We start from the raw sequence: 24,118 nt of genomic DNA, 5'->3' as shown, positions 1-24,118 counted from the left end.
AGAGGAGGCCCCATTAATTTGATGTCAGAGGCTGCCCCATACCCACTCCAAGCCACCACGCGCGGGCGCCCTCTCCTGCTGAATGTCCGTACTCCCCACTCGGCCGCGGTTAGGGGGCCGGGCCTCCGGGGCCTCCGGGTACGAGGAGGTGAGTGCGGCCGCGATGGCACCGGCACACGCGTGACCCCCCCCACCGCTGCCTCTCCCTGTGGTCTTTCTCTCTCCCATCACATGAGCACACAGCCAGAAGAGGGCTCTTGCCAGGACCCGCACTGATGCCCTGACCTTGGACTCCAGCCCCCAGAGCCGTGACAAATAAGGTTTGTGGTTTTGGCCCCCAGCCTGGGCTGCTTTGTTGTGGCTGCCGGAGCCCATGTGTCTTCCTGTTGATGGAGGGACGGACAGGTGACCAGCTGTGCCAGGCGGACAGGAAGCGGCCTGCTGGGGGCCGGGGCTCGAGGAGGCCCAGGATAGACACTGCCGTCTGGGGCAGGATGCCCAAGTCTTTCGTAGCCCAAGGACGCGGCTGACACAGTGACCGGGGGGGGGGGGGTCCTGCCTATGACGTCACGTAATGTCATCACGTGCCGGCCAGTCTGAGCCAGTGTCCTGTCACCTGCAGCCAAAGCCACCCTAGCTGATAACACACACGTGAGTCACTGATGAAAGATCACAAACCCATCACCTCCGTGGTAAAGCCGTGGAGATGAAAAGTTTTCAGGGTTCCTGTCTCCCTGATGAATCCCTCAAGTGCTTATACAGAGGAGAACGTCGCTGCCACATGGGGGTGACCGTGGACGCCACGTGGGAATGACCGCGGACGCCAGGAGACAGGGCACGATACTGACTGACGGGGGGCGGGGGCAGCCCCGGGTGCAAGTCCCTCACACCAGCTTTTCAAGGCCGTCAGCGCAGCTATGATTACTTTTAATCACAACATTAACATAATTCAAAAACACAACGTCTTTCTCCTTTACCGTTGAAGAAACGCACGTGAAGTTCACAGCACTATGACCACGTAGATCATTCCTGCATCAGACACGGCCTAGCGCATCCTTCTAACGCTAGGGGCGAAAAATGCACAAAATCCAGCCCATAAGATTAAAACACAGCAGCTGGAAGAGACGCCAGGAGGCGAGGTTCTGAAATCTGCTCCGATTTTGTTACGATGATGGCCAACCCGAACTCTGAATTCAGACGCTTCCCGAAGCAAGGTGGCCGAAGTCCGTCCTGGCAGTCCATCTGCACAGGTGAGCCCCTGCAGAGCTCGCACGCCTGACTCGGAGCGCCAGGGAAAACACAAACCGGGACAGAAGGCTGAAGGGGGCGGCGCCGGCCTGTCCCGGGAGAGAACACCGCACTTACCTGTGCCCGACAGGCCCCTTAGCCCAGGCTGCAGCAACAGATCCCCGCCGGCCCGGCCGCCTGAGCGGCACACATTTCCTTCCCACACCGGCGCAAGATCGGGGAGCCGGCGAGGGTGCTTCTGCCGAGGACCGCTGCTTTCTCGAGTGTCCCGGGTGCGGCAGGGAGGGAGAGGGGCCCCTATCCCACCCAGAGGGCGCCGCCCTCAGACCGCACCTACCTCCCGGGGGCCCCCCCTTCTGATACAACACACCGGAGATGAGGGTTTCAACATACGAGTTTGTGGGGACAAAAAGATGCCACCCTCAACACGATGTTCTAGGAGCGTTACACCTAGGAGGACTTACGAGGAGCTCCTCACCGGACCTCACTCACAGACTACATCTACCCCCCACCCCAACACACACACACACACACACACACACACACACACACACACACACGAGGGCAGGGCAGGGCCGCACGGCCGTGGGGATGACCTGTGGGGATGAACCGTGGGGATGACCACAGGACAGGAACTGACCATCCAGGGTCAGCAACCCTACAGTCAGGAAGTTGAGTGACAGGGATTTGTGGAATTTTTAACAGAAACACCAGAAAGCCAGAGATTCCCGGGAAAGTAACAAATCATAGGGTAAGAGTCAGCCAATTCGATGCCAAAGACGGACCACGAATTTTCTGACCGTGGCTTCCCCGGCCAGGTTAAAGTCTGCTGGGGAGTAGTAGCCCCAGGCTGTCAAAGCCCGTTCCCGTTCCCCGTCGCGACCAGCGGCGTCTGAGGCACACAGCACGTGATCAATACTTGCTCAGGAGTTCAAGGAAGAGTGAAGAATCCAGGTAAGAGCAGAGAAGCCGCATAAAAAAACGAGACCATTTCAAAGTACATTTAGCTAACCGCTAGTGCGTGAGGGCCGGGAAAACAGCCAACAACCATAAAACAAGAAAAAGCTTTAAAGGCATCTGCACAATCAAAATCCCTCCACTAAAGCTCATGTGCTTGTTTTATGTTTTAAATTGCAGTGTCTCTCGAGCCCTTACTCAGAACCTCCCCTTCCCCATCCGTCTGCCCACAGTTCTAACACATCTGCTTCCAATGTCCAAGACCACAGAGCAAACACGTGGGCCGGACAGCAGCAGGGTGTTTGAAGGAGGAATGTGGGTCACAGGGCACGCTACAAAAACTGATACCCATGGCAGAGGGGAGGGAGAAGGGAGGAGGGCGAAGGGAGGAGGAAGGAGGAGAGGGAAGAGGAGGGAGGAGGGAGGGAGGGGGAGGAGGGGGAAGGGAGGAGGAAGGAGGGAGGGAGAGGGGAGGAGAGAAGGAGGGAGGGAGGGAGGGGGAGGAGAGAAGGAGAAAGGAGGAGCGGGGACAGAGGAGAGTGAGGGGAAGAGGGAGGAGGAAAGGATGGAGAGGGACTAGAGAGAGGTACGAGGGAGGAGGAAGGAAGTAAGGAGAGAGGAGGGAGAAGAGAGGAGGGAGAGGAGGGAGGGAAGGAGAAGGGTGAAGGGAAGAGGTGAGGACGGAGGAGGGTAGAGGGAGGGGAGGAGGTGAGGGGGAGAGGGCAGAGGGAGGGGAGGAGGGGAGAGGGGAGAGGGAGGGGAGAGGGGAGAGGGAGGGGAGAGGGGAGAGGGAGGGGAGGAGGGAGGATGGGAGGGAGAGAGGGAGGGGAGGAGGGAGGAGGGGAGAGGGGAGAGGGGAGAGGGAGGGGAGGAGGGGGGAGGGGAAGGAGGAGAGGGGGGAGAGGAGGGGGAGGGGAGGAGGGGGAGGAGGAGAGGAGGGGGGAGGAGGAGGGGAGAGGGAAGGGAGGAGGGAGGAGGGGGAAAGGGATGAGGGAGGAGGAGGGGAGGGGAGGGGGAGGAGGGGGAGGGGAGAGGGGAGAGGGAGGGGAGGGAGGAGAGGAGGGGGAGAGGAGGGAGAGGAGGGGGAGGGGAGGAGGAGAGGAGGGGGAGGGGAGGAGGAGAGGAGGAGGAGGAGGGGAGAGGGGAGAGGGAAGGGAGGAGGGAGGAGGGGAGGAGGGGGAAGGGGACAAGGGAGGAGGAGAGGGAGGAGGGGGAGGGGAGGGGGAGGGGAGGAGGGAGGGAAGAGAGGAGAGGAGAGGGAGGAGAGAGAAGGGGTGAAGACTCATTTCCTAGTTCTTCCTGTTCAGCAAGGCGCATTCATACCCATTTGCTGGAGGATCGAGTCCAAGCTGCAGAGAAGACTGTGTGGCAACTAAGTCCCGAGCGCTACCACAATCAGCCTTTGGAGAGACCGGGTAAGACTTATTCTTGGCGGACGTCTAGGAAGCCGAGTGCCCGGGAGAGGCCCGCTAAGCCCGTCGCAAAGCACGTACAGGTGGTTAGACGTCTTCAGAGGAGTAACAGGCGAGTCCCTAAAAAGTCGTGGCTCCGTGATGCCCCCATGTCTCAGCAGAGGTAAATGTCAAGGCAAAGTGAGGAAGGGACCGGAGAGAAGATTCACCAGAACCTGAACACAGGAACACAGGGATCCTATCGATTCCAGAGACCTGAGGCTGCGTGCGGATGGCCATCCCTCCTCAAGGACCAGGTCTGAACCTGGAAAGAACAGGTCAGTTCAATAAAAAAATCTGTTTGCAGATCAGGACCGAGAGAGACGGGCTTCCGGAAGGCAGAGGGGCTTGGCTGAAACACCAAGTCCACCGGGCCTGACCCCTGGAGGCCACGCGGACTGCCCTTGTCCTGGGTCACCGGCGGCCCCTGGTCATTCGTGGCTGGCTTCCCGGCCAGACTACAAATTCAGCACAAGCCCAGACTCGCCCACTGCTGTATGCCAAGCACCTAGCACAGAGTCTGACCCGCACAGGAGAGGCGCTTAACAAAGAGGTGCTGAGGGAAATCGTGAACGAAGAATTAATTACGCCCCCTCTCGGCATGTGTCCAGCGCACTTTAACCGGTGAAAGAGAAAGCTGGGCCAAGAGCCTATTTATCAAGCACATGCAGTGAGGATCGGTCCACCTTGGAACCCATGCAAGAGGGTTGGCTACTTAGTCTCGAAGGCACCTCATCAAGAGGCAGTCTTGCTGGCTCCCCAACTCTCCCGCGGGCCACTGCACACCCCGCGGGCCAAGTGCGGGATGAGATCAGTGCCCGCACTTCCCTGTCCGCCCCGGCCGCCCCTCCCCCCCTCCCCGGGCGCTGAACTGCAGGGGGGGTTCCTGCCCAGCAAGCCAAGACTGAGCCGCCCGGCTGCCCCCCCCCGCAGCCCCACGCCTACCCCCACGGGCACCTCTACCTGCACGTCCACGCCACCCTAGACGCCACACGCACGATATCCACGGCACCCCCGCCCTGCTCCATCCATCTCCGGAGTTACAATTCTCCTGCGAGCAAAACCTTGGGAGTCATTTGCTTACATGTATCATTCTCAAATTCTACATAAAAAAGCGATAAAGCTTTTGAATCTTATTTTTAATGTCTGACTTCTCGCTTTGCACAAAGCTGACCGAGTTCGCCCTCGGCTTCACGATCGTCCAGCTCCTGCCTGGAAACGCCGTCTGCCTGGCTCCTACTTTCCCACTAACTGCCCCGTCAGCTGAGAACGTGGCCCACCAACAGCCCAAGTTTAGTCCCTCTCTGGGCCTGTGTGTGCTTTCCCATCGCCAAAATACAGACACCTGTCGAGGTCTTGTTCTTACAGGAACACCACTTTCAGCTGGGGCCCCACTGAGAACAGGAGGGCGGCACGAGCAAAGCAGAACCAACGACATCTGGGGCACCCGTCACATGCCGTGGGACGCAGAAGGTTGTCAGGCTCGGGGTTTGAGCCGTCTGTCCAACCAGCCCACTTCCAACCACCGGGGGACTCCCCCTGAGAAGAGCCGCGCGGCAGTGGTGAAGGCTCCAGGCCCCGCTGGCGGTCTCACATGGCCCAGTAGCACAGTCCGCCGTGCACGTGACGAGACAGGACGACACAGCACGAGATCCACCTGCAGCCTCCACCAAGGCCGTTCCGCCCACGACGTCTGCTCCAGAATCCTCGTCCCCACACGCAGTCCTGCAGGTGGCCAGGCACGGGCCTCCTCGTGCCACAGCCAGCCCCCCTGCTTGCACTCGCCTGCTTTCACGGTGTGTGCTGGGGGAGACGGGAGGGTTGTGACGTAACACTATCTCCTTCTGACACCGAACTTTGGAGACCGCTGCTTCGGACCGCTAACCTTGGTCTTTTCTATCACCGCAAGCATTTGGGGTAGGTTTCCTTTGAAGCGTACGCGGCATATCCCTTGGACCTTTTCTGCCCGTGCGGCGAACACGCAGCCTGGCCGACACGACCCGTCCCCGTGCCCTGGCTGGCACTGGGCTGCATCCCTCTCCCTCTGTGGGGCAGCGCTGGGGCCCGTAAGAAAGGGCCCCAAGTCACTGGCCTTTTATACTGGGGTCTGCTTCGATGCCAGCGGAGTCTGGGAGTCTGCCGGCAGCTGCCTGCCTCCCTTCTGGCTACTGCACGCGTCCTGCCGGCACCTGCCTCACGCTCCCTGTTACCTGAGCTGCAGCAGCACGTACACTGGTGACTAACAAGCTCAGTAATAAGTGGCCCTATGTGGGCGAAGAAGGAGCTCTCCCCTGAATAAAACACATGAAGCCATAGCCCCGGCCTCCCCGAGATCCCGTTTGAAGCTGCCATATTTTATATCCTAGTTTCAAGTCCTATGTGCTCGTTAAGAGTGTTTAAACTTGACAGAAGTGCAAGCCTCTTGTGTTGCCCCCCAGTGGAGAGAACCCCCACGACAGGGGACAAGCGTCCAGGTCTCTGCCAATACACGTGCTGACGCGGGTAATACGACCACAGTCACATCCGCAGACACGCTGGTGACCTCACTCTGCTGCGTGCGGCTTTACTTTAAACGTGTCTTGGGTAAGTTTCCATGTCAAGGAAATGGAATTCTTCCCAAAGGCCACCCAAATTCCGTTGTATGCATGCCTGCGACTTCTAATCGCTCCGGGCTTTAGATCCTCATCTGTCCGGGGGCTAACAGCGGTGCGCCAACGTCCCAGGTTCGGGAAGACAGGCGAGTCGGTATTGAGCACAGCCCGCACAAAGTCGGCGCTCCCTGAGCTCAACACTGTCGGATGCAGTCGGGCGTTGGCTTCACAGGGAGCGCCAGGGTGGAGGGCCCGGTCCTCAGAGGCTGGGGGGACGCGGCCGTGGCCTGCAAACAGCCTTCAACAGCCAAGACCGGCCCACCCCAGACGCCGACAGCCTCCTGTCGAAAAACCCTAACCCCACCTTCCAACTTGGCCTGCGATAGTGAAATTTCCCCCCTTACACACACCAAGAGAATGCCACCAGGATTTAAGAAAAAAAAGCCTCAGGGAGGCCAGAAACTCGAATCCTGACCTACTCTGAAAGGCGCCAGAGCCCCATCGCGTGTCACTGTCCCGCCCACTTCGTGCCCAGTGGCTTTGGTCCCGAGTCCCCAACATCACTTTCCGTGGCACCTGCGCTTCCTCTGGTGACCGTCGGTGCAAAAGTCAGCCAGGCATCAGGTGATTTTCCCCCTGGCATCTGAGAACATTCTGGAGTTCCCTGAGTTACTGTCACGTGCACACACCCCCCACATTCCCTACACACACGCACACCCCCCACACCTCACATACATGTGCACACACGCCAGCTAAGCTGGAGCTAAGGCCTGTACTTGGAGCATTAACACAGAATACACGTGGAAGAAGAGCCTCAGCCTTCCGAGGAAGACACACCCACACTAAGACTTTTGCTCCTCACAGAGGAAACGCCTCCCGGGAGAGGTGACTGAATAAGCTACAGGACGGAACCAAGGTATGCCCTGAATATGTGCCATTCATTCCTGAGAGGATTTAAATTTGTAATCTCGGAATTACACGGCATCAGAAAGAAAGGGAACACATCTGCCTTTTACACGATGGATGCAAGAGTTAATCTCGCCACACAGATTGGAGACCCAGAGATTCCTGAAGCAAAACCAGGAAGGAGAAAACAGGTTCTTTAGAAACTTCCATGGGCTCTGTCACCAACAGTTGGCTAGCTCTCCTGGAAAAGGCCTAGATTAAGGAGAAAGCCACCAACGGTGTGGCGTGCATGGGAAGGAAAGCCCCACACTTCACCGTCGGGGACGGCCCCAGGCCTGGGGAGTCCCCAGGAGGTCAGGAGAGGCAGGAAGGGTGAGTGTGCTCGTGCCCTGAGAGGACAGGACGGGGACCGAGGTGGGACGACAGATCGCCACACCCTCACTTCCCACCCCGGAGCGAGGGGGAACTGCCTGAGAAACAAGCTGTGGGCTCGGTTCAGGACGCGCACCTTCCCGTCCCAGCAGCACAGGGCAGGGGCACAGCTCACTGTTAAAAACTGTAAGAAAAGACAACCCCCCCCCCCACACACACAGAAAGGGAGGAAATATACGCTCCCGTCAAACCAGAAATAGCACTGGCGGATCCCCAAGTAAAAACAGAAAGCCCAGGTTCACCTTCTTGGCCGCGAAGCGGGCGACCACGCGCCCAGAGCGGCCGCCAGCTGCACGGGGCTGCTCCGCCCCCTCCACCGCGCCTGGCGCCTGGGCACCACACCCCGCGCTCCCCACCGGAAGCCCCTCGTCCTACGGCTCCAGGGACCACCGCGTCTCTCCACGCCTCTGCGGGGCCACGTGCCACCGAGCGGGGAGGCTCAGCGACTGGACCCTTCCCAAGAGTGGGCCTTGCCAGGCGTTTCCTCGAACCTGCGGTAAACAGGTGCTCCGCAGCACCCGCGGTCACGCTGCCACGGGGCCCGCTCCTGCCTCTCCTGTCACCACCCATCCTGGGCGAGGCGTCAGAAAAATCCACTGTTGGTTTCTAGGTAGCAACCCCTAAAATCATTGGTGTTTGTGCCCAGTAACAGACACCTTGGGATAACCGGAGTATGCAAAGTGCAGTGAGAAGAGAGATTCTATTTTATCGTGGATCATCACCATGAAACTAACGCTATAAACATAAGAAAATAACCTAGAATTTCTGCCATACTTGCTGCTCCAAACGAAGAGGTTTATTTCTCTGTTCATAAAAATCATCCATTTTTCTGCTTTATCACACTCCACCAGTGAATTTGAGAGGACATAAAATTACATTAACAAGTGGAGAACAAAGTCGCATATACCTAATGTAAGTGTGCAATATCCCGTCATAATCACGGAGAGGAAAATATGAGAAAAGGGCTGTTTCTGTAAATAAACCCAAATAAAAAATCTAGACTTCTTGGAGGCAGTTAACGAGGACCATAATGGCAGGAATGATGGTTCTAATTTGGCAGGTTTCATGCTGATCAAACAAAATACATGCCTCTGTGCTTCAGATAAGGGATTCCAAAATGAATGATTCACGCTCTGGATGCCGGCACCCAGGGTGAGGGCAGTGGAAAGGACACCAGAAATTCTTAAAACAGCCTCAACGCAAATTTAATAATTTAAGTCCACAGCATTTGCACACCTTACCTCCTCTCTGCAGCCACCGGGGGTGGGAAGTCCATGAAAGGCTGGATGCCCACAAGGCCGCAGCCTCACGCGGCTGGGACACAGGCGGACTCTAACGCACAAGGGACGGACGGCCGTGTGACCAATGTGGTTCCCGCCGCATTATACAACCCATCAGGGTTCTTACTTCACTGAAAAGAAGGAAACCTATCTGCCAAGTCATTGGTTACAAGCAGAATTTCGAAAAACCCTTTTAAAATCCAATAAATTAGTTCCCCAGGTTATACATCTCCTTCAAACACAGAGAGCTGGCAATCCAGTTAATGTCCTCCTGGTGGAACATACGGAACCGAACACACGGGCTCTGCACGGGCACCGCACGGATTAAGGGAAGGACACTGTAAGTCGAGAGGCACGCTTCGACCAGTTCTGTGGACGTGTGGGCTCCCGACGGCTGAGCCACGCAGATTCTTCCAGGGGCAGGCTGGCGTCCCGGCATGGCCCAGGCACCCTGGCAGGCCAGCTGGTGCCGGAAGGGGTGGCTTGCTTGCTCTGACACCCCTCATCTGGACAGACTCTGAGTGCCATCAGGTAATAACTACACTTCCGGTCAGAGCCAGAGCAGAAGAGCCACAGGCCGGGCGTGAGGGGTATGGCATCTTCCTCAGATGTTTGTCTCTTTTGTGGAGGCTGACGTCAGCATTCACAGCCCCGGTCAGCACTCTGACACCGAGGACCCAGCAACAGACAGGCGCCTGTTTCCTGAGTGTGGACATAGGAAAACACGGGCACTAATCACCAGACTGGCACCCCCGAGAAGCCTCCCCCGATGGGAATGCCTGAGGTCCACGGGCTCCTCCTAAGGGTGGACACGGCTGATGGGCACGCTGCCTGGCCCTGCCTGAGCATGGCTTCTACGCCAGGTTGCCACCATCCCGTCCTTCTGCCCCAGAGAGAGTCGCGAGGCACAGCCAGGACTCGGTCCATCCTCCACGTGACAGACCATCGCCAGAACCGAAGGCCCACCTGACACCCAGAGGTCACAGCTCTGCTCCTCCAAGGATACCCCGACACTGGCCCACGGTGGCCGGTGCCCCTGGGGCTCGGACAGGGGTGCACGCCAGACAGCACGGGGACACTGCTCCCTCCCGGGGGCAGGTGCAGCAACCCTCCTGTGCCCCTGGGTCTTCTCAGCAAGTTCAAAGCGGACTTGTGAATAAAAGCACGTTTTGAAATAAAACCGTCTACCCAAATTCCAAATAGCGGTTCAGGTTCTTCCTCCGCTTTTTGTTCTACTTTTCTTTCCTCTCCCCCACCCCATTTTTCAAACAGTGAGAAAATGTTTAAACATTCTCACCCACGGAGTTAGTTCAGGCTCGAAACTTTCATATTTAAAGCTCACGTTTAAATCATCACAAATAGAACTAAAAGCTACGTTCTTCTAAACTAGTGCCTTGGACACACTGGCATCCACTGGGTCAGCCGGCCCGTTCTGGGAGACACTGGTCGGGTCACACGAGAGTTCAACGAAACACACTCTGATCCACAGTTTTCAGGGAAACGTGAACTGAAATCTTAGAAACGACATGAATTTCTTGGGTCATGCACGTAAATACACTTTGTGCGCGGCCTTCAGACGTCGGTGTTAGGACTGTCCAGTGTGAGCTGTATCGGCACGCTGTGGTCCGATACTGCTGCCACGGCCCTCCTAACACGCGGTCTTGCTGGCATGATGAGGGCAAGGGAGTCTGCATCAGCCGTTCTCTGCGTGCAGGGAACTCAACAAACCTGAGACAGGAAGGCGTCTGTCTGTTGTCCTAGGACACCTGCACGAAGTAAGGGATGTGGCCCCATTCTGGTCCTCTTTAAAAGCTAATGGACGTTAGAAGCGAGCCAGTGACCAGGGGAGCACTCACACCTCAGCACACCCAGGTCACATAAACCCAAAAGGCACTAACACAAGCCTCCTAAAATCCGATAAACCTTCCGTGACGGTATCGTCACAGTCACCGGGAATTCTCCATCGCTGTTGACCGCAAAGCCGTGTCATAAGATCTCTCAATTTCAAACACACGTTCCTACTTAGCCTCAGAGACGGCTTCTGTAAGGTGTTGCGGATACCTCTGAATTTGCATTTCTTCCACGGTTGTATCACAAACTACGATTAAAGAAACACGAAAAGAGAGATGAGGCCGAATCCTTTCTCTTCTGGCCAGAGTACCTCAGAAAGTGGCTCACACCCACTGCCCTCCTTTAATGAGAGCGCACACGTCCACCTTCCTGGGCACGTCTGTACCTGCTCAGCCCACTTGGCATTCCAGTGCCATGGCGACCCCCACCTCCCCCTGCCTCCCCCTCCCCCGGGGAGGTCTGCTCCCCCCGTCTCCCCCTGCACCCGGGAGGTCTGCTCCCCCTGCCTCCCCCTGCACCCAGGAGGTCTGCTCCCCCCGCCTCCCCCTGCACCCGGGAGGTCTGCTCCCCCCGCCTCCCCCTGCACCCGGGAGGTCTGCTCCCCCCCGCCCCCCCACCTCCCCCTGCACCCGGGAGGTCTGCTCCCACCTCCCCCTGCACTCAGGAGGTCTGCTCCCCCCGCCTCCCCCTGCACCCAGGAGGTCTGCTCCCCCCGCCTCCCCCTGCACCCGGGAGGTCTGCTCCCCCCCGCCCCCCACCTCCCCCTGCACCCAGGAGGTCTGCTCCCACTTCCCCCTGCACTCAGGAGGTCTGCTCCCCCTGCCTCCCCCTGCACCCAGGAGGTCTGCTCCCTCCCCCCGCCTCCCCCTGCACCCAGGAGGTTGGCTCCCCCCACCTCCCCCTGCACTCAGGAGGTCTGCTCCCCCTGTCTCCCCCTGCACCCGGGAGGTTTGCTCCCCCCACCTCCCCCTGCCCCCGGGAGGTCTGCTCCCCCCGTCTCCCCCTGCACCCGGGAGGTCTGCTCCCCCTGCCTCCCCCTGCACCCGGGAGGTCTGCTCCCCCCGCCTCCCCCTGCACCCGGGAGGTCTGCTCCCCCCGCCTTCCCCTGCACCCAGGAGGTTGGCTCCCCCCACCTCCCCCTGTGCCCAGGAGGTCTGCTCCCCCTGTCTCCCCCTGCACCCGGGAGGTTGGCTCCCCCCACCTCCCCCTGTGCCCAGGAGGTCTGCTCCCCCTGTCTCCCCCTGCACCCGGGAGGTCTGCTCCCCCCCGCCTCCCCCTGCACTTGGGAGGTCTGCTCCCCCTGCCTCCCCCTGCCCCCGGGAGGTCTGCTCCCCCCGTCTCCCCCTGCACCCGGGAGGTCTGCTCCCCCTGCCTCCCCCTGCACCCAGGAGGTCTGCTCCCCCCGCCTCCCCCTGCACCCGGGAGGTCTGCTCCCCCCTGCCCCCCCCCCCGCCTCCCCCTGCACCCGGGAGGTCTGCTCCCCCCCCACCTCCCCCTGCGCCCAGGAGGTTGGCTCCCCCCACCTCCCCCTGCACTCAGGAGGTCTGCTCCCCCTGTCTCCCCCTGCACCCGGGAGGTTTGCTCCCCCCACCTCCCCCTGCACTCAGGAGGTCTGCTCCCCCCGGCTTCCCCTGCACCCAGGAGGTTGGCTCCCCCCACCTCCCCCTGTGCCCAGGAGGTCTGTTCCTCCCCCCACCTCTGCCTGCACTCAGGAGATCTGCTCCCCGGAGAGAGCTAGCTCAGGAAGTGGCTGTGGGCCAGCCACCCCATCCCTGTGGCAAATGAGTGACAGCAATGTTCCCTCCCCCAAGCCCATCAGGGTCTGGGGGTGGCAGTGAGCGGCTGCAGTGACTGTCATTCACTTCCCAGCCAACCCTGGAAAGCCTCTGGTTACTCAGTTTAGCAACTTCTCCTTCAAAGGAGATTTTCATTGTCCGTGACCCCAGGCGGCAGTAGACTCCCCCTGATGCACCACTTGGGAGACGGGGCCCAGAACAGACCGAAGCCGCTAATTCTTACACTGGCTTCCACTCGCCGGCAGCAGGGAGAGTGGCGGGTGTCTGTGTTGGGGGGGGGGGGGTTCTTCGTGATCAGAAGGAGGTGGAGAAGCACAGAATTACCTGTGTGACTCATCGGCCCTGAGCCAACAGTGATGATGCCACAGGGCAGGCACACAGCGGGCACACGGCGAGCACGTGCTCATGGCGCCCCAGCAGGCCCGCACCCGGGAGCAGCCCTCTCAGCAAATCGCTGCCTCCTTTCCCCTGACACTCCACCAGGCCCCCAATGACGCTGGTGTGATAGGACAGGGGGCCACAGTGGGTCTGCACTCACTCCAGTACCGACCCCCACAGTCCACACTGCGGAAAATGACGGACGCCCTGAGCTGCCGGTCTTGTCGCTGACTCACGGAGAAGCCCCACCTTCGTGGAAAAACCACCCTGTAAGAGGGGGTGCCGTGAAGAGCCCACCCTTACCTACCCCTGGAAAGTGGAAAAGGGGCCAATGACATGCATGCCCCCGGGCTCAGCTCTCCTACCGCATTTAACACAGTAAGGGGGCTCTTATTTAATTTCACTGAGCTGTGTAGGTCCCTTCCCATCCCAGAACAACACAAGGCATCTGACACACACAGCCTGAAATGCGCTGGGGCCAGATGCCCTGTAGACGGTAAAAACATCAGTTTGGTAAAAGCATCCAACCGCCCTGCAGGCGGCCGGCAGTGAGCCGAATGAGCTCATCCTGGGGCTATCATGTGAGGGATGTCACTGCGGCCTGTTCCCAGGTGAGGCTGCCCAGTCCCACTCCCTCCAGGGTGACAGGCAGAGTGGAAGAGGGTCATGAGCTATTGTCTGATTCATGAGACATAGGTATGTGCCACTGAGTAAGTGTGAGACGCCAGCATCTAATGAACACAGAGCTGGACAGCTCACCAGAGACCCCTCACAACCACCCCAGAAGGAGGCACACACCCAGAGGGACAGCGTGACATACCAACAGATCAGAAGGCCACGTCTTCCACGCTCACCACACGCTCAGCACACACTGATCCACAGTCACCACACACTGACCACAGGAGCAAACCGGGAGTATGGGGCGGGGGGGGGGGGGTGGGAGGAGTATGCCAAAAAAAAAAAAAAAAAAAAGGTGGCTTTATCTCAAAATGAGTAATTCCCCTGGAAAGCACAATATATTTACACTTGTCGTCCATAAGGGACCAGCAGGAAGATGTGTAAACATTCTCAGAACTTATTCTGATGAGGATGTATTTCTACTCCCAGCAAAGGAAACAACTTCCAAATCACAGCGTGACGACCACAAGTGGCTCCTGCTGCTCGTTCACTCAGCAGGGAGGCAATCCTGGGACACTGGTGTCGTTCTGGGGTCAGACTGCCTGGCTCTGAAGCCCGATCACCCCACCGAGTAAAAACGGCTGGATGCTTTCTCCTTAGCACCCGGAAGACAGTTACCGCCTCTGCAATGGTCCCCACTTTACAGGGTCACGTGGGAAATACAGAGGGCGGTGCCTGCAAACCTCAGAAGGGCCTGGTCACAGTCACTTCTCCCTTCACACAACACAGCATGAGCGGTGGCCGGGCGCTGTCCTTGGTGCTGAGGACCCACCACTTCTCCCCTCACACAACACAGCATGAGCGGTGGCCGGGCGCTGTCCTTGGTGCTGAGGACGCACCTGCCCCCCCCCCCCCCCCCCCCCCCCGCCAAGGCGCCTGCCCTGGGTCACAGGAGCATGAACACACACAGCAACGTCAGGCATGGTGACTGCTATTACACAGGATAAAACTGGGTGCAAGGACAGGAAGACGTGGGTGGGGGCAGAACAGTGACTATTTTAGACAGAATGGTTAAGAAGGCCCTCTCCGAAGAGGTCATACTGAACCAAGAAGCTGATGGCTCATTAATCAAGAACAGAAGCTACGAGGTAGTCCCTCTAAGCTCAACTTGGTCCCCACAGTGTGGATCTGAGAAAATCAGGAAGGGAAGGGATTGCTGCCTTATTTGTACTGTGTGTCCTAACAGACATGGGGGGTGGCGCGTTTCCAGAGATCCTGCCATCGAGCCACTGTAACAGCTGAAGCATTTCCTCCTTTTCAGCAATCTTCACTTGTGACTGAGAAGCGGGTGACTTTCCAGCAAACCTACGCAGCCTTAGGGCAGCGCCTTGTCTCCCTCCATGGTTGAGAGCTCGGGAGCACCTATTTCACTCTCGAACCAGACACACTGGTGAATCTCTAGTGGAGGGTCAGCCTGCAGGCACTGCCCACCCCCTGCGTGCTGGAGGGCCAAAGTGATGTGGGGCCATCTACGCTGGGGCCCAGCTGCTCCACGGCAAACAGACATCGAGAGGCCCTGAGGACAGAAGCCTGTGCCAGAACATGTGAGGCACAGCAACGACCCGGGCAGACTGGGAATTGCGTGGTTTTCCAGGATGCTCCTTTTCAGCCAGCAGCAGGGCCGACCCTCAGGACCTGGCTGGGAGCCCCTCTCCCAGAACTGCTCTCGGCCTCAATTTACAAACCAAAAAGCAAACAAACAAAATTAGCAGTTGCCTCGTGTTTAACTCCACACACAGCACCCTCCACCTTCACACATGCACCACACTTAAATTTCCAAAAGGCAAATTCCCTGTCTGCTAAGACATCACTGAAGATAGTTTAAAAAAAAAACAAAACAAAACAAAACAAAACAAAAAAACAAACACGCGTAACAACCCCAAAAGCCAGCGAGGATGCAAAGACTGGGTCCCCACACATCACTGGTGGGAACGTCAGATGCACAGCCACTTGAGAAGGCTGGGGCAGTTTGCACAAATCAAAACACTCAACCACCAGACGCCCCGGGAACTGCACTCCAGGGCATTCAGTTGAGAGGGAGGAAAACCCACAGATGTGAGAACACCTGTACGTGCATGCTCACAGTAGCTGCATCCATGATGTCCAAAACCAGCTGTCCCTCAATAGGTGAGTGGTGGCCTCTGTCTCTCAATAGGTGAGAGTGGTCACACAAGCTGTGCCCCATCTTCCCTCAGACCCCTCTTTAGAATAAAGGGAAAGAGCCACCGATGGACACACGTGACAACCAGGATGAGCCTCCAGGGAATCACGGTGAGCGCACAAAGCCACTATCGAAGCTTCCAGAGTGGACGATCCCATTCATAGAACATTCTCAACATGACGAGTCTATAGGACAGAGCACAGACTCCTGCATGCCGGGGATTAAGGATACGGCATGGGGAGGAGTGGGCTATGGCCACAAACAGCTAGCAGGAGCGATCCCGGTCCTGTATCCTGGCCCCGGGATGGCTGCACAAATAGACACACGTGGTGAAATGGCAGAGGACTGAAGGTACACCCCCAGCTCCCAACGGCGGCAGTGCACAGTAGGAAGGCAACGGCACCACTGGGGGAGATGGGCGACGGCACACGGGATCCATCTGTGCTGTTCCTACAAGGCAGGTGGATCACAGCTACCTCAGGGAAAAAGTCGGCAAACACATAGTGATACAGCAGAGAACGAAAGGAATTCAAGAGACACTGTGAACAAGGGCCGCAGATTCAGGAGAGCGGACTTCCAAAGGGGATTTAAGGAAGACTTCATCTGCGTGTGTTTAAATGCCAACAATTATTTCCTAACAAGTTCCCCTTTCACAGGGGTGCAATCATAGGGGGTATGACCGCGAGGTGTGCTCACAGGGGGTGTGATAATGAGGTGCGCTCACAGGGCTGTGATAAGGGGGTGTGTTCATACAGGGTATGCTCACAGGGTGTGCTCACAAGGTGTGCTCACAGGGGTGTGATAACGGGGTGTGATAATGGGCTGTGCTCACAGGGGCTGTGATGACAGAAATGTGATCACGGGTGTGACCCAGACTTAACATTTCACTGACCTTCACCTCCCGGCAGCACACGCAGACTGGTGTGACCACTTTTGCCAGGACATTTTGGGGACGCAGACCAGCAGCCCCTCCCTCAACTCCCCTGAGCTCGGCCCATGTGTGCACTAGCCAAAGGCACAGACGCCCTCTGCACACGCCAAATTCCCCACAGTCGCTGCTGGCCTGCACCGCGTCTTACATGCCCCGCCCCCGACACTCACGCACATGCCTACGTGCACTCACACTCGCATGCACACGCGAGCCTGTGTCTGCAGCAACTGTAGCACTGAACGAAAAGTGAACTCCAGGCGTGCCCCCGCTGCCAGGCTCGCTCCGCACTCCGGTGACCCCTCGTGGGAGCCGCGGGGCTCCTGTGCGGCTCTGCTTCCTGCGGGGCGGGGGGGGGCCTGCCGGCTCCATACGGAGAACTGACTGTGGACGTGGCGTCGGCCTGGCACCCACAAGACCACACCTCCTGCACGGGAGCACAGAGGCCTCCAGACCCGCAGGGGGCGCCGACGGGCAGGTCTGCTCCCTGTTCCCCGCTGATGCCGAGCGAGACTGGATCAGTCCCAGCTCCACGTGTCAGCTCCCACGTAAATCCCTCTTCAATCCCAGCAGTAAACATTAATTCCTCTTTCCCCGGGGGGCCCACGGGACACGGTTCACAATGATCTCAACACATCCTGCGGCCTGCCCTGGGTCACCTACATGTGCACACCATGAGTCTCCCCTGAGAGATCACGCGTGTCTGCTTGGGGCCGGGATCCCCCCCCGCCCCACCACCTGGCATCCCTGGGGCCCGGCAAGTGCATGCAGCAGGTGCTTAATAAAGATGTGTTTGATTAAATGTACTTAATCGGTAGATTGAACTAAAACAGCATTGGGTGTACAGAGGATACGGCTCTTTCTCACACGTGCACACGCGTGTGCACACACACGGAAGCGTTACTGTATTAAGGAAAGCAGCAATCACCACCGTAACGGTAAACACCGGTAACAACGTTTCGCTCTCTCAGCCCCTTCTAGAAAGCATGGCCTTCTGCATTTGCGGAGGCTTCAGGATTTCACAGCACTCGGCGGAGGCTCCCCTGGGGAACTGGCGGGCGCGGCTGCACCTCCATCACAAAACTCGGGCAGCGACAGGCCAGGCAACCCGGATGAACCGGGCGCGTCTCCACCCCCGGGCCCCACACACGACACGCAGGGGAACGAAGGCAAGGGTAAAGGCGTGGCGGCTCGGGGGTGCAGCGAGGTGGGCACACGGCATATCCTCATTCAGGCCACAAAAGAAGGAACTGTGAGCCTTCAACCTAAAGACACAATTAATTGACGCTTAGGACCGCTGAATAAGACCGTATTTAGAAGCGAAAGAGCGACAGAATGCTGAAGACCTCTGCGGCGCCCGCCTCCGCCACCCTCCCGGCAGGGGCCTGGCCACACTGGTCTCGACGAAAGGAGGCCTGCACACAGGCTCCTTCGCGATGTTTGCGGTAGGGTTTCCGTGAACGTGTCCGCTCTGGAGAACAAGGACCAGGAAACGAGAGAGACAGACAGAAAGCCATTCACACCGTCTTTTCACAAGAGAGCAGAGTCCCGAGCGTGCGCCGCGGCCCCTACCACGGCAGTCTGCGGCCGCACGCTGTCTACTGCAGGCTTGTCCCGGGCGTATGAGATAGGCGGAACCCTACCAGGCCACGCTGCCGTGGGCCGTGTCGTCAAGGTGACAGAGCAGCTCCAGGGTGTGCGCGGGGCTCGATGAGTCATCAGGGGACTCGTGGCTGCCGGGCTCCAATTCCTTCGGCATCCTCCACACGGCCGCACACGTCAGGACCTTGCTGTCTGAGGCTGAGGAATAAACAGAGGGTCATGTCAACAGAGCTCGGTTCGTGGCCGCGGCCCAGACGGCGCACCGCCATCCACACAGACGCCGAGGCAGAGCGCGCCTGCCCTCTCGAACATCTGAAGTGCAGGGAGCAAGCAGGGCGGGGGGCACACACCCAGAGTCAGCAAGCGGGACAGGCAGGCTCCCCGCCAGCAGCCGCCTAACCCCTGCCTCCCTGTTTTAAAACCACCACTCTGCTTCAGAAGAAAATTTGATTTTCCTCCAAATCGATTTCCTTCTGTGCTTCCTCAACGGTTCTTCACGACAGGGAGCAAAACGCGGGGGTGGGCGTGCGACAGACACCCCGTGAGGGCCGCTCGGGCGTAAGGCTGGCGGCGAACAGGTGCTCCTCACGGCTGTACGAGGGAATCCCGCACCGGCACCGGGCACCCTGAGAAGTCTCCGTCTGGAAACCGTGTCACCAGTGCCGCCGGACCCCCGTGCGCGGGGGGGAGGGGACGGGCAGGTGGGAACCGCACACTGAAGCACACCAAGCGTCGTGTCGGCTGTGCCCTGGCTCTCCGGGCAGCGTGCGGCCCAGTGCCCGCTGGCGCCGCGTGGACACAGCATCTCCTGCAGACGACGGCGGCTGCTCAGTCCCCACCACTCAGAGCCCCCAGGGATCTGTCGTGGAGCACTCTGAAATGCCTCCCGGTGGATAAGGACACCAAGACAAGAAAGACCAGGGCCGCCTGTTTCCAGGAACACGCCAGGCACCGGGTTCTGCCCCTCTGCACGATTTTTCAGTACGACAGGGAGACACAGAAGACCAAAACGAATCAGGTTTAACATTATGGGATAAAAATTAAATCATAAATCCCTGAATATAAATCCTTTCAAATATGTTTTCCGTTCAGTACCACACTGCATCTGTGCTAAACACGTTCCCTTTTAAAGGCCTTTTAGTACATGATGGTAAATCAAGGAACAGGTTTCAACATTAAATCACCAGGCTGACATCGAGTGAGGACCATAAAAGAAATGCAGAACAAGAGAGAATACCGCGTGCACAAGGTTTCCCGCATGAAATACGAAGAAGAAAGGGCCTCATGCCACACTGGAAAATGTCCCACTTAGCAGCTGCAACGGCCCTTCAATCCAAACACCAACTGATCAGCCAAACAACGCACCAGTGAACATAACAGGTGATGCCGGGCTTCAGGGGCAGTATTGCCATTATCGGCCACGATCAAAGGACAGGCGGAAGGATAGGGGTTTCCACCAGGGCCTTCTGACCCCAAGGTCGGGGCTCACGTCCCATACAGCTTGCTGGGCCACACACCTAACGGTCACCTTCCCGTTTCACCTCTGACAATGCAGCGCACCATGGACTTTCTACACGAGAAACTCATTTTCTTGTGGAAGTTTCCAGCACACGGTCTGTCTGCAGAGCCTGAGAAGCAGCGACGGCATTCCTAAAATACGAGAATATCTAACTGGTGACTCTGAGGCAGAAAGAAGAAAGGAACGCCTGAGACATTCACCCCGTTCACGCACAGATTATATCAGTCTTCCTAAATGACAGAAAAAAGAACTCTCTAATGTGAAGAGTGATGGAGCCACCCGCATGAGAACTAACTGTAGCTTCTCTACAAGATGAGTGAAATGCACACAGCTCGTCTCTGCCAGAGTCCCCACAGAACAAATTCCTTCTCTGAGGAACTCTGCTCAGGTGTCTTTCCCTGTAACTCCCTGCTCACCCAGCAAACACAGCGGTGCGGGAGAGATACCAAATGCTTTCCCCTTGAGAAGAGGAATTAGACAAGAAGGTTTTGTATTACCACTTTTAGTTAACAATCTACTAGAGGTCCTGCCTACTTCATACGTCAAGGAAAAAATGAAGGTGTAAGACTGGGAAAAGAAGAAATGAAAACACCACTACTTGCTAATGATAATGGGTGTAGAAGACCTGACAGTCTACACACACTATACTCTTAGAAACAAAGCAGGGAATTTAGCAAAACTGTTGAACACCAAGGTGATATACAAAATTTAACTGGATACCTACAGATAACAACAACACTTTAGGAAATTTTTTAAAAATATTAACAATCACATTAAAAAATCAAATATCCAATAAAATCTCAAACTACAGAGGTGTAAGACCTCCTGTGTGCAGCAAAATTAAAACCACTGCTGGGAGAAAGTACAGGCCTATCCAAGGAGGATATACCATGTTCATAGATTAGAAGCTTCACTATTGTAAGGCACCCGTGAACCTTAATTAAAGTTCCAAAAGGCTTTCTGGATAGAAGCTGACAACCTGTTTCTGTACTTCTAAAATTAAATGGAAATGTGAGCTGTCCACACAGCCAAAACAGCCAGGCACAGGAACAAATCTGGCTGGCTTACAAATCCAGGATTAACTTGGTATCGGTACACAGATACATAGACCAAAGAAAGAAAATGCAATCTAGGAACAGACCTTATCAAGAACGGTCACCTGACTTATAACAAAAATACCACTGCACTGGAATGGACAAAGCATGGTATTTGCAGTAAAAGATGATGGATCAATCGTATATTCACATGAAAAATGAAGTATTATCCTATCTCACAACATACACAAAAACTAATTCCACACAGACTGAAGATAAAAATGTGAAAGACAAAATAATACAAATCCTTTCTACAACGCATAGAATATCCTCACAATCTTGGGATAAGCAAAGATTTCTTAAGTAGGGCAGAATAAAACACAAATCATAACAGAAAACACTGATAATATAGACCACATTAAAATTAAAAGCTTCTATCTAACAACAGACATTGAACTTCACAAAACTTAAAACTTCTGCTCTTGGAAGGATATCATGAAAAAAACGAACACTGGAAGAAAATATTCCTAATATATTTATCTGACAGAGGGCTTGTATCCATAATAAAGAACTCTTACAACTTAATGAAAGAAACAACCCGAATTTTGAAAATGGCAGAACACTGAATCAACACTTCAAGAAAAAACCTGAATGGGGGGGTACCTGGGCAGTTCAGTCAGTTAAGTGTATGACTCTTGATTTCAGTTCAGGTCATGAGCCACGCGTAGTGAGACTGAGCCCTGCATCAGACTCTATGCTGACAGCCTAGTGTCTGCTTAGGATTCTCTCTCTCTCCCTCTCTCTCTCTTCCCACACCCCTCTCTTTTTCAATAAGTAAATAAGTTAAAAAAAAAAAAAAAGAGGAAACATGAATGATCAACAATCACCAGAAAGGATGCTCAACATCAATGGTAACTAGAAAAATGCAAAATAAAACCAAAGGAGATGTAATACACACCCGCGAGAATGGCTAAAATTTCATTTTAAAAAGATGAACAAAACCAAGCACTGGAAAAGATGTGGAACAAATGGGTCTTCTGCAGACATTTGGGGCTGGAGATAGTGTAACAAGGTGCAGACGTTTGGGGCTGGACAAACTTTAACACAGTGCAGACCTTTGGGGCTGGAGATACCCTAACACGGTGCAGACATTCTGGGACACCCTTTGGCAGCTGAGCATTCACTTACCAAATAGCCCAACAATTCCACTCTTAGGAGAGGCTGTCACAGAGTGTGACTGGTTGATAACAAGCTTTGTGACCACTCCCGATTCCGGCAGCTAAACCTGGCCCCACAGCAACCGCGGCCTGGGGATGGCGTGTGACTGCCAGAAGTCGGGGGTAGCAATTATCATAATGACCAACAAGGCAGCGTGCCAGCTGGGGAAGGCCAACTGGCCGAGAGCTGTGGCGACAGATAACAAGAGACGGTATTCCTAGGAGCAAAACAGATGGTCGCTCAACAGAGCCCTGCCTGCCTAGTACATGCGTTCATACACACATACGAATTCAAAGGAAAACAAGAACAGATAAGCAGGAGGCTGAGGGAAGTCACCCCACCAAAAGTCACAATCCCTTATCCGGCACTGATCTGAGCCAGTTTCAGACCTAAAACCCACTGACAGAAAATATGGCCAGATCTCCGGGAATTCGGAAGCCACAACGATGGGGCAAGTACGGACGGTGACCATTACCCCAGCGTGCACCCAAGAAGACCACCTACCGCGACTTACGTGGTGGTCGTACACTGAGCAAAGGGCAATGCTCAGTGGTTCAAGACCTGCTGAACACAAGGTCTGAGACCCCAAGTGTCATGTCCCCTGTTAGAGTGGGGACACTGGAGGGCCACGTAACAAAAAAGTCCCGGACAACGCCTGGTCACGGCAGATCTCCTGGATCTACAGACCCACCCAGTGCTCGTTCCCATGGTCCATGAACGCACAGCAGGACTGATGCTGATGCCCCCACCCCATCACAGGTGGCGGACACACGTGCCTACATTAGCGATCAAGGGCATGGAAGGGCCTTGCCGAATCCACCATCTGGCCTCCGCACAAAGTCAGCGGGTCCTGGAGGCAGACCGTGGGCTCCTCTAAGCTCAACAGAGCTGGCGTCCCGCTCACAGCTGCGGTGCCAGACACGGGTCCCCGTCAAGAGGACCGCCACCAGCCTCAGGTACATGACACATGGACGCTGACCTCCACGTGCCTTCTTTCCTATCCCAGTGAAGGCGGAGGACCCGACACCGTCCGCATTTCCACGAGGAGGAAACCACACGTGGCTCTGCTGCAAGGCTGCGTCAGTGCCCCTGCTTGCTGCCAGATACGCTCCGAAGCCGTGTGGACGCCCTGCGGAACGTGCACTGACGGCCCCACGCAGCGTGCAGCAGACCCCGGCCAGCAGGGGGAGATACCCCATGGAGACTCGGGCCCCGGCGCCGGGCGGGGTCTGAGGCCCAGTACCCCGGAGAAGCTGCAGGCTACGTGCCCAGAGGAGGAGGCACAGCGCCTGAGGACCTCTTCATCCCGCAACGGACACGCTGCACCCACAACACCGGGCCAGCCCACATGCCTGGCGACTGCAGGAGGCTGCCGCCTGCACGGGAGCCGGCGCCACGGGCTCCGCGGCAAGGTCAGGCTGCAGACACGTGGTCTGCTGGCCCCGCTGTGTGAAAGGGGTCAGGGGTAGAAATGGGACCACGAGGGCTTCGTGGGGAGAATCTCAGGGTTCCGAAAAATCACATGCACTTTTAAAAACTGCTCGGGCCACGCCTCTGGGACCTGATGGGTGGACCAAGCATCACTCATTTGAGAGCCCCATCACACCCACCAGGGCACAGTCAGGCAAGCCCCCGAGGCACAGGACAACTGCATAGACCATATACTCCTACGTGGTACTATGTCCCCAACACGGGACTGGAAACCAGATACTTCTACGTGGTTCTGTGTCCCCGAGGCGGGAGCCCACAGCCCTGGCAACATGGAAGGACAGCAGGGCTGAGCCCACTTACTCTTCCCCCAGGACCCACAGGCCTAACTCTGGGCTCTGCAGGGTTGAAGGTCCTAATTCCCCTGGGCGTGGTGCTCTTCTCAGAGACAGAGCAGAGATCCCCTCAAACCACAAGTGACAATGGTCAATAAGCCACTGAAAGGACGTGGGTGTTTGTCAGGCCACAACAACCTGCCTGTAACACCATCTAGCCACCAGGTCCAACCATCTCCATGCCTCCGTCTGGGAATGAGGACAGAGTCAGATACAGACCCTGCAGACAATGACGCAAAACAGTCAGACGGTTAACTGATACGAG

The 24,118-nt window shown here is 56.6% G+C and overlaps 1 protein-coding gene across 6 annotated transcripts in view; it reads right to left on the bottom strand.

Moving 5' to 3' along the window:
• Positions 1-24,118, bottom strand: part of EIPR1 (EARP complex and GARP complex interacting protein 1) — a 120,349-nt gene that overhangs the window by 17,206 nt on the left and 79,025 nt on the right. For 5 of the 6 annotated variants that reach the window (XM_027077789.2, XM_027077788.2, XM_027077790.2 and 2 more), the window contains one exon: positions 18,301-18,457. In XM_027077789.2, the coding sequence (XP_026933590.1) occupies positions 18,301-18,457 (157 nt within the window). Of the gene's footprint in view, positions 1-8,826; positions 10,666-18,300; positions 18,458-24,118 lie in introns of those variants that run through there. The other variant, XM_053201305.1, reaches the window with a different exon arrangement.

The sequence above is a fragment of the Acinonyx jubatus genome, chromosome A3 (genome assembly GCF_027475565.1).
Source record: "Acinonyx jubatus isolate Ajub_Pintada_27869175 chromosome A3, VMU_Ajub_asm_v1.0, whole genome shotgun sequence".
NCBI classification, from domain to species: Eukaryota; Metazoa; Chordata; class Mammalia; order Carnivora; family Felidae; genus Acinonyx; species Acinonyx jubatus.
The sequence above is the reverse complement of the archived record's forward strand: the minus strand, read 5'-3'. Positions and strand labels throughout refer to the sequence as shown.